This window comes from Oncorhynchus gorbuscha, linkage group LG02 (genome assembly GCF_021184085.1).
Source record: "Oncorhynchus gorbuscha isolate QuinsamMale2020 ecotype Even-year linkage group LG02, OgorEven_v1.0, whole genome shotgun sequence".
Lineage (NCBI taxonomy): Eukaryota > Metazoa > Chordata > Actinopteri > Salmoniformes > Salmonidae > Oncorhynchus > Oncorhynchus gorbuscha.
Genome location: NC_060174.1, coordinates 75,323,724 through 75,338,642, shown reverse-complemented (window position 1 = coordinate 75,338,642; position 14,919 = coordinate 75,323,724). Strand labels below are relative to the sequence as shown.

Here is a 14,919-nt window from a genome sequence, read left to right as displayed (position 1 = left end):
CGTTTGTTGGCAATGACAGAGGTCAAACGTTTTCTGTAAGTCTTCACAAGGTTTTCACACACTGTTGCTGGTATTTTGGCCCATTCCTCCATGCAGATCTCCTCTAGAGCAGTGATGTTTTGGGGCTGTTGCTGGGAAACACGGACTTTCAACTCCCTCCAAAGATTTTCTATGGAGTTGGGATCTGGAGACTGGCTAGGCCACTCCAGGACCTTGAAATGCTTCTTACTAAGCCACTCCTTCTTTGCCCGGGCGGTGTGTTTGGGATCATTGTCATGCCGAAAGACCCAGCCATGTTTCATCTTCAATGCCCTTGCTGATGGAAGGAGGTTTTCACTCAAAATCTCACGATACATGGCCCCATTCATTCTTTCCTTTACACGGGATCAGTCGTCCTGGTCCCTGTGCAGAAAAACAGCCCCAAAGCATGATGTTTCCACCCCCATGCTTCACAGTGGGTATGGTGTTCTTTGGATGCAACTCAGCATTCTTTGTCCTCCAAACATGACGAGGTGAGTTTTTACCAAAAAGTTATATTTTGGTTTCATCTGACCATATGACATTCTCCCAATCTTCTTCTGGATCATCCAAATGCACTCTAGCGAACTTCAGACGGGCCTGGACATGTACTGGCTTAAGCAAGGGGACACGTCTGGCACTGCAGGATTTGAGTCTCTGGCGGTGTAGTGTGTTACTCATGGTAGGCAATGTTACTTTGGTCACAACTCTCTGCAGGTCATTCACTAGGTCCCCCCGTGTGGTTCTGGGATTTTTGCTCACCGTTCTTGTGATCATTTTGACCCCACGTGAGATCTTGCGTGGAGCCCCAGATCGAGGGAGATTATCAGTGGTCTTGTATGTCTTCCATTTCCTAATAATTGCTCCCACAGTTGATTTCTTCAAACCAAGCTGCTTACCTATTGCAGATTCAGTCTTCCCAGCCTGCTGCAGGTCTACAATTTTGTTTCTGGTGTCCTTTGACAGCTCTTTAGTCTTGGCCATAGTGGAGTTTGGAGTGTGACTGTTTGAGGTTGTGGACAGGTGTCTTTTATACTGATAACAAGTTCAAACAGGTGCCATTAATACAGGTAACGAGTGGAGGACAGAGGAGCCTCTTAAAGAAGAAGTTACAGGTCTGTGAGAGCCAGAAATCTTGCTTGTTTGTAGGTGACCAAATACTTATTTTCCACCATAATTTGCAAATAAATTCATAAAAAATCCTACAATGTGATTTTCTGGATTTTTTTTCTCATTTTGTCTGTCATAGTTGAAGTGTACCTATGATGAAAATTACAGGCCTCTCTCATATTCTTAAGTGGGAGAACTTGCACAATTGGTGGCTGACTAAATACTTTTTTGCCCCACTGTATGTACAGTTGAAGTTGGAAGTTTACATACACTTAGGTTGGAGTCATTAAAACTTGTTTTGCAACCACTCGACACATTTCTTGTTAACAAATTAAAGTTTTGGCAAGTCGGTTAGAACATCTACTTTGTGCATGACACAAGTCATTTTTTCAACAATTGTTTACAGACAGATTATTTCAATTATAATTCACTGTATCACAATTCCAGTGGGTCAGAAGTTTACATACACTAAGTTGACTGTGCCTTCAAACAGCTTGGAAAATTCCAGAAAAAAAGATGTCATGGCTTTAGAAGCTTCTAATAGGCTAATTGACATCATTTGAGCCTATTGGAGGGGTAGCTGTGGATGTATTTCAAGGCCTACCTTCAAACTGAGTGCCTCTTTGCTTGACATCATGGGAAAATCAAAAGAAATCAGCCAAGACCTCAGAAAAAAATTGTAGACCTCCACAAGTCTGGTTCATCCTTGGGAGCAATTTCCAAATGCCTGAAGGTACCACGTTCATCTGTACAAACAATAGTACGCAAGTATAAACACCATGGGACCACGCAACTGTCATACCGCTCAGGAAGGAGATGTGTTCTGAATCCTAGAGATGAACGTACTTTGGAGCGATAAGTGCAAATGAATCCCAGAACAACAGCAAAGGACCTTGTGAAGATGCTGGAAACAGGTACAAAAGTATCTATATCCACAGTAAAACGAGTCCTAAATCGACATAACTTGAAAGGCCACTCAGCAAGGAAGAAGCCACTGTTCCAAAACCGCCATAAAAAAGCCAGACTACGGTTTGCAACTGCACATGAGGACAAAGATTGTACTTTTTGGAGAAATGTCCTCTGGTCTGATGAAACAAAAATAGAACTGTTTGACCATGACCAATGTACCATCGTTATGTTTGGAGGAAAAAGGGGGAGGCGTGTAAGCCAAAGAACACCATCCCAACTGTGAAGCACAGGGGTGGCAGCACCATGTTGTGGGGGTGCTTTGCTGCAGGAGGGACTGGTGCACTTCACAAAATAGATGGCATCATGAGGAATGAAAATTATGTGGATATTTTGAAGCAACATCTCAAGACATCAGTCAAGAAGTTAGAGTTTGGTCGCAAATGGGTCTTCCAAATGGACAATGACCCCAAGCATACTTCCAAAGTTGTGGCAAAATGGCTTAAGGACAACAAAGTCAAGGTATTGGAGTGGCCATCCTCAAGCCCTGACCTCCTATAGACAATTTGTGGGCAGAACTGAAAAAGTGTGTGCGAGCAAGGATGCCTACAAACCTGAGTCAGTTACACCAGCTCTGTCAGGAGGAATGGGCCAAAATTCACCCAATTTATTGTGGTAAGCTTGTGGAAGGCTACCTGAAATGTTTCACCCAAGTTAAACCATTTAAAGGCAATGATCCCAAATAGTAATTGAGTGTATGTAAACTTCTGACCCACTGGGAATGGGATGAAAGAAATAAAAGCTGAAATAAATAATTTTCTCTACTATTATTCTGACATTTCACATTCTTAAAATAAAGTGGTGATCCTAACTGACCTAAGACAGGGAATTTTTCCTAGGATTAAATGTCAGGAATTGTGAAAACTGAGTTTAAATGTATTTGGCTTAGGTGTATGTAAACTTCCAACTTCAATTGTATATACTATAGCTACCTCATTCCCCTGCACATCGACTCGGTACTGGTACTCCTTGTATAGGGCCATGTTATATTTACTCTTTATTGTTATTCATTTTTCACTGTGTATTTATTCCTTGTGTCACTATTTCTATTTTTTCTTGTATCTTTAACTCTGCAATGTTGGAAAAGGACCCGTAAATAAGCATTTCACTGTTAGTCTACACCTGTTTTTTTCTAAGCATGTGACAAATACAATTCAATTTTATTTGAGTATTGAAGACCAAGCTCAGCAACCACCACAGCGTCTGTAATAATGTGTTGCACCATATCCTGCCACTACGGGGCAGTGTGACACCATCTTTGGGCCTGTGGCTCCCCGTGGTGTGCGAGGGAGGGTCAGGCAACACACGCAGACAGTCTCTGCAGCACAGCACACTTGAACTGCGTCAGCATTTGAGATGCAGCCAAGTGACTGGGCAAAACGCAACACGATTGGACACCGGCTCACTGCTCCAAAACACTGTAGAGAAGCATACTCCTTACATCTCCGCATACGTCAGTTAGAGCATTGCTCTCTCCTGGACTTATTCTTTAAGGCTGCTGGCCACATCCTTATTCTGCTCACTGAACATATCTCCACACTATAAATAGCTCAGGAGGAGGGTTGTTGCTATCAGCACAGGGCATGATAAGAATGACCATATTCTTCAGAATAATTCCAATACTCCTACTTGTACAAATTATAGTAATCACAGTTATACCAAAGATCATCGTTATTGTAATAATAGGTATTATTCACCTGACTCAGTGCCTCTCGATGAGGCAGGCTGCTCTGCCTCTGAACGTCGCATCCACCCACCTGCCTCGCCCCAGAGGTGGATGATGAGCGGCCGAATCGACCCAGTTCTGGAACACAAAAATAACAAGCAATGTTCATACACCTGTCCATAGCCACAAATCAATCATGTTTACTGTGCTGTTCATGTTGCCAGGGAGAACAGCTGTGCATATAGAAGGCAGTGCATTCTTACATGTGTCTATGTACAACCGCTGGTACATGTGGGGGAGGCATTGTGTGCATAAGTATGTGTATATGTGTGTATATATAGCTCTGGTACTACACATGCTGCCACTGATGATCTTAGCCCACAACACCGTGATAATGTGACTGTGGATGGAAGAAATCCACCTCATAGGATCTTCAGAGGCATCTGCTGATGTTATCTCTTTTCTAAATAACTTTTTGTGTGCTAGTGAAATCCTTGACATACTTTAGAGCACTTTCCCTCAGAAAGATTCTGCTAGAAGGATTCTGTTCTAGGTGTCTAGGTGCTTACCTCCATTGCGATAGGCTGGGAAGGTTTGGCAGGGGAGAGGGAGACCCCCTCTAGGCAGGGCTCGGAACCCCAAGAACCCCTCCTCCATCCCAGCCAGGGACTCACTGTGGCCCAGCCCCCTCCCTCCAGTGAAGCGTACTGGGATCCCAGAGTGGCCTCCTCCTCCTCCTCTTCCTCGATGCCCTGGGACCAGTTCCTCCTTGTCCACCCTCAGGAGGGCATCGGCACTACCATTCCATGCACGTCCTTCATCCTCTGAGAGGGGAATGACAGAAGGGAATTGTTGAGTTAACATACAATGATTGTCTATTGACAGTATAGTAACAGATGACACTCAATTTACAGTCTAATAGTCTGATTATCCCTCAAAGGGATGAGAGGAACTTCTGATAAGATTAAATATTTAATTTTAACCCATGATGCCCCCCCAGCACATGTTAACTTACTTTCTCTTGCTGTCTCTCGGCTGCCATGGCTGAAGGAGAGATTCCTCTGCACGGGCCAGTAGGACCCGTCGTCTCCAAAGCCACTGCTGTCCCAGGGCATGAACCCAGCCTTCCCCTGGACGGGCCCAGGCACCGTGCTGCTTTTGGAGGCCACATCACCGTGACCCTGGTGGTGCAAGGAGGGCAGATGAGACCCTCCTCGCAGGCTGTCGTACGCCGGGGGTCTCCGGAAGCCCACTGAGGGGTAGGTCCAGAGCAGTGGGCTGTCTGAGGAGGGGGGCTTGTAGGCAGGCAGGCCATGAGGGGTGTTGGAGCGTTGGAGGTGGGAACGAGAGTGAGGGCGAGAATGAGAGGAGGTGGAGGAGGACTGGTTTGGGTTTGAACTGGTGCTGGTCTGGGATAAATGGCTGTTGGTGGTGGGAGTGCTCTCAGCCTGAGAGGAGGTAGAGTGGGACCCTGTTTCTCTGTCTCTGTCACGGTCTCGCTCTCTGTCTCTCTCCCTGTGTCTCTCTCTGTCACTGTCCCTGTCTCTGTCTCTGTGATTGTCCCTGTGACCGTCTCTTTCCCTCTCTCTGTCCCTGTCCCTGTCTCCTTTGCCTGACTTCAAGCAGAAGCTCACAGACTTGCCCTCCTTGCCAGAGCCCTGCGTCTGGGTCTGGGCAGTGGACTTGGAGGAGGTTTCTGAGCCATTCTTGTTGTTGGTGTTGGGGTTGGGCGAGTCTCCTCTATCTGGCTTGCGGTAGTGGTGGTAGTGTGAGGGGCGGTGGTGGGGGTGGTGGTGCTGGTGGGAGTAAGGGGAGGTGGACTTGGAGGAAGGGGGCAGTGGTGTGGAGTGGCTCCTGGCCCTTAGACCCGGTGCAGGGTCGAGCTGGCTGTCTCTGTCTCTGTCTTTGTCTTTGTCTTTGTCTCTGCTCTGCTTGTCTCTTTCCTTAGACTCCTTACAGCCTGACAGGAGCATGGGGAGATTGGAGGAGGGGGTGGTAGAGGCAGAGGAGGTGCTGGATGGCGTTGTCATACTGGAGGAGGTCTGGATGCTGATGGTTCCCAGTTTGGCAGCAACAGCTTTGTGTTGGACCCCGACCCCGCTGGAGGCAGCAGCTGGCTGGGGGAAGGCGAGCAGCGGAGGCCGGTGCTGCAGCAGGTTGGGGAAGGGGGCCGGGATCTTACTGGTGGACTCTGTCTCTGATTTGTTCCCCTGGAGGAGATAGGGAGTAGGGGCCCGTGGGGGTTGCGGGCTGGAGGAGAGTGGCTGGGGGACAGGGGTGGTGGAGGTGGAGGAGGGGAGGGGCGAGGAGTGGGAAATGGACACTGTGGCTTTAGGTTTGGAACAGGAGGGGGAGGAGGAGGGGCGAGGTAGATGGGCAGAGATGCCAGAGGAGTGGTGTTTGGAGGATTTCAGTCTCTCGTGTTTGAGAGGGATGCGTTTGTGTCCCTCTCTGTCCTCTGGCAATGGATACTTCATCTCCTCATAGATGGCCTCGTTTTGGTCTGAGTCTGAGTCGGGTGTGGTGGCGACGGGAGTGACAGGGTGAGGGGTGGCAGTCTGGCTCTCCCTTGTGAACACCTGGCCCACCATCTCTATGTAGACAGGCTCATCATCCCCCTCCTCACCCTGGGGCTTACCCTCACCCCCCTGGAAAGGAAGGGGCGTGGCAGGAGGGGGCACGCGGGCCGGTGGGGGGTCAAATGAGAGCTGAGTGCTAGGACTTCGTTTGGGCTTCAGAGGCGGCACCTTCTTGGACATGTCCCCCGAGTCTGACTTCTTCATTGCTGGAGGGGAAAGAGACAGAGCAATGAACTAGAGATATTTCAATCATCACAACAGGGACAATAATAATAACCCACATTTCCAAATTTCCCCACTTCACTGCCCTCATTACTGTTGCAGTAGCCTACCATTCTTCTTCTCTGAGTGTTTGGCCTGCGAGTGAGTGGGTAGGGGCAGTGGAGGGGTGTCCGGGAGGATGTGAGGTGCTCTGGGGTCTGAGGAGCTGAGGCGGGTGCTGGGGTGTCGTTTGGGTTTGGTAGGGGGGCAGCGCCCGCCGTGCTGTGACTGGGTGTCAGAGTAATCCTCCCCATTCTCCAGACCTGTGTCTCTAGCGCCCACGGCATGGCAGGACTGGGAGCGGGGGGCCATGGCAGAGGCACAGGAGTGAGGGGACAGGTCCTGGGAGGCAGGCATGGTCATGAAGCCCATGCGGAAGTGGCGTCGGAAGGACGCCAGGTCACGGACCTTGCCCACCGTGGCTGAGGAGGGGTCTTTCTGGCTGGAGCTGGAGAACACAGGAAGCACAGCATTCCGTCATTCAGCAGTTAATCACGTCTCAGTCAAGGACCTTAATTTATTTCCCCATTGTGTTGCCCCTCCCCTTTTCTGCCTCGCTCCCTTTTTCTTTTTCTCTTCAGAAACGTTCTTTAAATAGCTTCAGTCCTTTACTCCTCTTCCTCTCCCTCTGTCTGTCACACACACACTGCTGCTCATACATGGATGGCACAGAGAGACTAGCTTCCCGTTGAAGAGTGAGTGATGAGAGATTGGGCGAGGCAGTGCAGCAGCTGTGCATGCCAGTATCGTGTGTAGGGGGGACTCTTCCGTCCTTCCATTTCCCTCCACATCTGCTCCCCTAGCTCACAAACACATTCAATTAGGAAATTACTTCCCCTAAAATCAAACTCCCCAAAATCTAGCAACTCCTCTCTGACTGTAATCTCCCTGTATGTACATCACTGTGTCACTGGGTATCTCTAACTAATTCTTTATCTGTTTTATTACGTTGTCTCTTCACTACACTCATCATGACCTCTGCCAAGCATTTGATCTGTTTCCATGGCAACTGGCTTGCCTGTTTATTGGTTTAGTGGTTTGTCTTAAAACCCATGAAATTTCACATGGTATTGCTTGCCAATGTACAGTACTAAACATACTGCAAACAAGCACTCAAAGGAACTGCATTTTTGGGGGCTATTTATTGCCTGAAAAAAAGGTGTGGCAGTGCAGCATAAAAATTAAAACTGGAGTTTTCTTCAATTAAAATATATTGGAGTTGAATGTATAAAGTACTGTGCTGTTCCTTTGATTAAACAGATCACTTCATTCTTATTCGCTCTCTAAAGCCAATTTTACTTTCAAAAACTTCATATGGATAATCCCTGAAGGTCTTTTGAAGGTCATCATGACCACATCCAAACTACCATCATGCATGAACACCAAAGACTCAGAACATCTTTGGTTTCCTAACAGGTGAAACCAAAATCTATATCTCTACAATAAAGCTACTGGTTGATTAAATTGGTGCAGAATCCATACAACAGTGTATTTTGATGAGCAACAACATGGGACGGGGAGTTGCAGCTGACATGGTCCAAATCTGGAGTTATTGCATATAAAATATACAGTATAGGTCTGTAAATGACCCTTTATAAAGGTGACTCAGCTGTAACAACAGCGGCTGAAGTCATTAGAAAAACACTGTGCACAACAACTACCGTGAAAAGAGCTGAAATGATACCGCTACAACCATCTAGAAGGAAATGATTGGCTATCTGGCACAGAACAGAAACCCTCTACTGAGTGTCAGCTATGGCTCGTGTCCTTTTTTTCAACCTGTTTCTCCGATTCCTGTTCCACCGTGGCGACGAGAGGAGAGGTAGCCATTGTAAGGAAGGAAAGAGGGGATGAATGGGTGGGATCTGACTTCCCTAGCAGGACCAGAGGAATGGTGCTGGAGAAATGGTGCTGGAGGAATGGTGCTGGTAAAATGGTGCTGGAGAATGGTGCTGGAGGAATGGTGCTGGAGAAATGGTGCTGGAGAAATGGTGCTGGAGGAATGGTGCTGGAGAAATGGTGCTGGGGGAATGGTGCTGGAGAAATGGTGCTGGAGAAATGGTGCTGGAGGAATGGTGCTGGAGAAATGGTGCTGAAGAAATGGTTCTGGAGGAATGGTGCTGGAGAAATGGTGCTGGAGGAATGGTGCTGGAGAAATGGTGCTGGAGGAATGCTGCCGGGGGCAACAACCACCTTTTTGTTTCCCTGCTGGCAACGAGTGAGGGCTGAGTGCGTGGGTGCACACATCTGTGTATGTGTATGTCTGGTATGTGTGTGTGTGTTGGCGAGAAAGAGAGAGAGAGAGAGAGAGAGAGAGAGAGAGAGAGAGAGAGAGAGAGAGAGAGAGAGGGAGAGAGAGAGAGAGAGAGAGAGGGAGAGAGGGAGAGAGAGAGAGAGAGAGAGAAAGAGCAAGCCTAGGTAACTGGGTCTTTACGTGTGTGAGAAGAGGAGGAGGAGATGTTGAGCTTCCGAGCATGCAATCAAAGGCCTCATTTAGGAGGTTATCGCAGGTGAGTGAACCCTGAGTGCATGTTGCCTTGTTTGTTTGAGCTAGAGGAAGCAAGAGCGATAAAACATAACAAACTACACATCAAATGTAGGCCTCATTTTTAGGTCACAATGTGTCCTGTACTACTGATGAGCCTTAATTCTGCCATCATTCCTTATGAAGTGGTGAAGCAGCAAGGAGACAATGTGAGCTTTGCACCTTCCTTTTGAGAGGAGGGAAGCTGGCGCAGGGAGAGGAAACAGCACTGAGCATGTTCATCATGGAGAACAGAGATGCAACTGTTTTCTGTCTCATTGCATTATGTGAAGAAAAGCCAAGAGCAGAGCTCTCTCTCTGTGTGTGTGTGTGTGTGTGTGTGTGTGTGTGTGTGTGTGTGTGTGTGTGTGTGTGTGTGTGTGTGTGTGTGTGTGTGTGTGTGTGTGTGTGTGTGTGTGTGTGTGTGTGTGTGTGTGTGTGTGTGTGTGTGTGTGTGTGTGTGTGTGTGTGTGTGTGTGTGTGTGTGTGTGTGTGTGTGTGTGTGTGTGTGTGTCTTTAAGTGTGCCTGTGTGTATGTGTGTGTGTGTGCGCCTGTGGGTGTGGAAGTGTATGTGCCATAATCTAGATAGACACCAATGGGCCACATTGGCCCTGTAATGAAGGCCATAAAGCTCCTCTCTTCCCATTTTCTGTTCCTCTCATCTGGTTTCTTATCTTCCTTTCTACATGCCCCCAATCCCCTTAGGATGACAATTAAGAGGTTGCACATAAAATATGAACAACAAAACTCTTCCACTTCAGTTCATAAATGTACAATTGAACTTAACTGAATAATCTTCATTCCATCTCTCCAGTGCAGCATGCAGCTGTGAGTTGAGATCAGTTCACCTCTCCTCACCTCTTCTTATTGCCTTCCTGGTCCTTGTGCCTCCAGTCCAGCCGGCTCTTACGATACAGCAGGTTCATGTCGCCGCGGGGACACTGCTCCTCCTCACAGCCAATCACAGCGCAATGTAGCCGCTTGCCCCTCCTCTCTATGTCACGCAAGAAATGCTCCACCGCCACATCCTGGGCGGAGCCAGAGCTCATGGTATAGAAGACCAATAGGGTGAAGTGGATGAATGTCACTGCAGACCAAGCTTGAGTCACCTAGACATGGAGAAGATGTGGACATTGTCATTGTTAATAGTCATTTATTATATGTTGAGCTGACATGACAGAGCCCTGTCCAGTTGTCCTCTTATACAGCTCCCCTACACAGCTCTCATGTCGACATGCTGTATGCAGGGCAGTAGCAATTACAACATGGTTATAGTACCTGGCTCCTTGTCTTCATACAGGTGAACAGGGCAGGAGGGATTCCTCCAGACATAATGAGTTGCTCAGAGACAGGGTAGGACTTACCAGAAGTGAAAGTTAAAAACCAGAGAGGTCGCATTATAAACCATGTCTGACACAATATCTGACCAAAATATGTGAAAACATCCAAATAGATGGACAGGCAGAAAACGTAACTAATAAGGCTCCTTGTGTCATGGACATCCTTTCCTCCAGGGTAAAACACACTGGGCTTTGGACCAGGTAGCCAGGTAGCCAGGTAGCCAGGTAGCCAGGGAGCCAAGCAGCCAGGTAGCCAAGCAGCCAAGCAGCCAGGTAGCCAAGCAGCCAGGAAGCCAGGGAGCCAAGCAGCCAGGTAGCCAGCGAGCCAAGCAGCCAGGGAGCCAAGCAGCCAGGGAGCCAGGGAGCCAGGGAGCCAAGCAGCCAGGTAGCCAAGCAGCCAGGGAGCCAGGGAGCCAGGTAGCCAGGGAGCCAAGCAGCCAGGTAGCCAGCGAGCCAAGCAGCCAGGGAGCCAAGCAGCCAGGTAGCCAAGCAGCCAGGTAGCCAAGCAGCCAGGGAGCCAAGCAGCCAGGTAGTGAGGTAGCAAGGTATTGTATGTTTACCCAGCCCACTATGTTGTTTACCCCAACACCCAACCTACAGTGGATCACATGAAAACACTATTTATATTTTCATTATCCAATTATGACCATCTGAGTAAGCATGGTAACTCAGCTGCAGTGTTTCTCTCTGGCTGGGGGCCTTGGGGTGGCCTAACTAGGGCTGTTTGCTACCCAGGCAGTAATGTGGTTTGTCATATGTAGCGCACGCAGGGCTTCCTGCACACGCTATTCACCCCATAAAGAGTCAGGCTTGTTGTGGGGCAGATATTTGAGGGCCCAACAGTGTTGTGTGCATTGGAGTATGTATGCGAGCGCGGCGCTGCGATTGGCTAAGAAAAGCGCAGCTGTCAGCTGGTGTGCGAGGGTTCCCAGTATTTTTCCATCTTAAATGTAAAAAAAAAATGGAGCGTGAGTGTTCAAGTGCTTTTCGTGGTTTAACTTATACTGCATGGGACACTCCTTGCAATTGGTTTTAGTTTGAACATAATCACGCAAACACTGGATGAAACGCACACCAACATACAATGTAGACTAATTCATTTAGAGGCCTACTGCTACTACACATTCAAGAATGCACTCAATGAACACACCCATACATAACCTCATTAACCCTTCTCCAACAGCACGGGGATTCTCTCAACTGATTCCATTAGGTTCATTATTGTCTCTGTACTTTGTTGTTCTGTTGAACTATCTATTTTGACTGATTGCCATTCTATAAGTAAGAGACCAATTTAATATCTATAACCAATACAAATCTACACCTGAATCTGATTCCAGTGGAAGAGCGCAGGCTGCAGAGTCATGAACAATATGGCTCTGAGAACACAGAGTTCTCTACAGTGAGAGATGACATCATACAGAGAGCAGTGTCATCCCATCATGATTCTGACATGGCCCTGTGTGTCACCCTGTGTGCCATCGTAGTTCCCGCTAATTCCTATTGTCCAGTGCCCTGGCCTCCCTACACACAATGCCCTGCTGCATTGCTGTGGCCTGGCTGCCCTGCGTGGTATGGCGTGGGGTGGCGTGTTGTATGACTCAGTGTTAATTAGGTTAGGGAGTTGAGACGGTGTAGGTTGGGCTTCTGTTAACAGGGCCGCTGATTTGGGCTTCCAGGATCTGGCAGCTGAGTAGGCAGCCGTACAATTGTCGCATTACAGCTGTGGGGAAGTGTGCAATTACGCAGGCTGCTGAGGAAAAGGACACTGCTTGGGAGACGGTTCGTCAGGTTCACTAGTCCACTATACAGCACACTTCCTCTACTCCTAGAGCATGTCTTATCCATAGCCTTGGGCCATACAATATATTTTCCCCCAAAATGATATTGCTCCTGTCTGAACAGACAATAAATCAAATAATTCTAAATACTACACCAGAGAGCATAATTTAGCTACAGAGGATCAATAGCTTCAGAAAATAGCTGTGGATGAAGTTTTATCACAAGTCACAATTTGGGCAGAACATGTGCCAAATATAGAACAGCCTGTAGGATTGTGGCCATAGATATCAGCGAGAAAACGTAGACCTACCATTTGGAAAGAAAATGCCTACTGCTGAAAATAGAAGACTAATCTGTCTGTAGAAGCGAACAATTGTTTTATCAACAACTGTTGAGGGATTCTGAGTGAACAGCATTGTTTTTCAAAGTATCTTATCACTGGTGAGTAGCCTATGCTTCATCTTCATCATTGGGTGAGTCAGTGTCACTGGACACACAGTATATATATATATATATATATATATAGTACCAGTCAAAAGTTTGGACATACCTACTCATTCAAGTGTTTTGTCTTGTTTTACTATTTTCTACATTGTAGAATAATAGTGAAGACATCAAAACTATGAAATAACACATATGGAATCACGTAGTAACCAAAAAAGTGTTAAACAAATCTAAATATATTTGAGATTTTAGATTCTTCAAAGTAGCCACCCTTTGCCTTGATGACAGGTTTGCACATTCTTGGAATTCTCTCAACCAGCTACACGAGGAATGCTTTTCCAACAGTCTTGAAGGAGTTCCCACATATGCTGAGCTGCATATGTTGGCTGCTTTTCCAACGCTCTGTGGTCCAACTCATCCCAAACCATCTTAATTTGGTTGTGGTCGGGTGATTGTTGAGGCCAGGTCATCTGATGCAGCACACCATCACTCTCTTTCCTGGTCAAATAGCCCTTACACAGCCTGAAGGTGTGATAGTCTAAATGATAGTCCCACTATGCGCAAACCAGATTGTGTATTGCTGCAGAATGCTGTGGTAGCCATGATGGTTAAGTGTGCCTTGAATTTTAAATAATTCAGACAGTGTCACCAGCAAAGCACCCGACACCATCACACCTCCTCCTCCATACTTCAAGGTGGGAACCACACATGTGGAGATCATCCATTCACAAAGACACGGCAGTTGGAACCAAAAATCTCAAATTTGGACTCATCAGGCCAAAGGACAAACTTCCACTGGTCTAATATCCATTGCTCGTATTTCTTTCTTTGCGACAATCCGACCATGAAGGCCTGATTCACACAGTCTCCTCTGAACAGTTAATGTGGAGATGTGTATGTTACTTGAACTCTGTGAAGTCTTTATTTAGGCTGCAATTTCAGAGGCTGGTAACTCTAATGATCTTATCCTCTGCAACAGAGGTAACCCTGGGTCCTTATGAGAGCCAGTTTCATCATAGCGCTTGATGGTTTTTGCGGCTTCAAGTGCAGTCGCACAAATTTTTCCATATTGACTGACCTTAATGTCTTAAAGTAATGGTGGACTGTCGTTTCTCTTTTCTTACTTGAGCTGTTCTTGCAATAATATGGACTTGGTCTTTCTTCTATATACCACCCCTACCTTGTCACAACACAATTGACTGGCTCAAATGCATTAAGGAAATAAATTCCCCAAATTAACTTATTTTACAAGATACACCTGTTAATTGAAATGCATTCCAGACAACTACCTCGTGAAGCTGGTTGTGAGAATGCCAAGCGTGTGCAAAGCTGTTATCAAGGCAAATGGTGGATACTTTGAAGAATCTCAAACATGTTTTATTTGTTTAACACTTTCTTGGTTACTACATGATTCCATATGTGTTATTTCCTCGTCATGTCTTTACTAAATCCATCAGGGCATTGCATGCATTGTCACGGTCGTCATAACGAGGAGACCAAGGCTGTCAGGACCCAGTTACGAACCCGGGTCTCCGGAGTGAGAAACAGTCACTTAACCAACTGAGCCACGAATAGTCGGCAGAACCCAGAAGATGAGGCAGACACAGCAGTACTTGAGACGCGATTGGCAGGACCTCCTTTCGGGTCCGGTTCAATAGCTTGAGCTCGTCTCACGGTATCCTCAACTTGCCACGAGATCGGAGCCACGATCTTAGCAGAGCCACGATCGTGTCATCTCGAATGGCAGGAGCGTAGACTCGGGACAGGGCATCCGGTTTGAGATTCTTCGACCCGGGCCGATAGGTGAGGATAAACTGGAATCGATTGAAGAAAAGAGACCAACGGGCTGAGGGCACTACTCTAAAAAAAAAAATCGGGTAGAGAACTGAAAACTTTAGAGCAAAAAGAAACCCCTCGAGCCAGTGTCTCCATTCCTTCAATGCCATCTTACGCCGGGATGGCCCTTGGCAGAGTGAGCCCACTGAAGTTAGAAACAGGAACGATCCCCACATCGTAGTTCCTCTCAGCCGGGGTAAGCCAGTGTGAGAAGAAAGCGCACGGATGAAGCTTCTTGTCTTCACCCCTCTGAGACAGGACAGCTCCAACACCAACCTCTGAGGCGTCTACCTCCACCACAAACGGTTCATCTGTAGTCGGTAGTATCAGGATGGGAGCAGAGAGGACGCACTGCTTGAGTCCTTGGAAGGCCGTCTCAGCTTCTCTTCCCC

At 47.3% G+C, this 14,919-nt stretch overlaps 1 protein-coding gene across 1 annotated transcript in view; it reads right to left on the bottom strand.

The window, feature by feature from the left end:
- LOC124009788 (neuronal tyrosine-phosphorylated phosphoinositide-3-kinase adapter 1) overlaps positions 1 to 14,919 on the bottom strand; it is a 54,922-nt gene that overhangs the window by 1,847 nt on the left and 38,156 nt on the right. Inside the window, exons 2-6 of the mRNA XM_046321952.1 lie at positions 9,984 to 10,234; positions 6,672 to 7,048; positions 4,776 to 6,545; positions 4,330 to 4,584; positions 3,792 to 3,898 (exon numbers count right to left, since the gene is read on the bottom strand). Coding sequence (XP_046177908.1) covers positions 3,792 to 3,898; positions 4,330 to 4,584; positions 4,776 to 6,545; positions 6,672 to 7,048; positions 9,984 to 10,174 — 2,700 coding nt within the window. The 5' untranslated portion in view covers positions 10,175 to 10,234. The remainder of the gene's footprint in view (positions 1 to 3,791; positions 3,899 to 4,329; positions 4,585 to 4,775; positions 6,546 to 6,671; positions 7,049 to 9,983; positions 10,235 to 14,919) is intronic.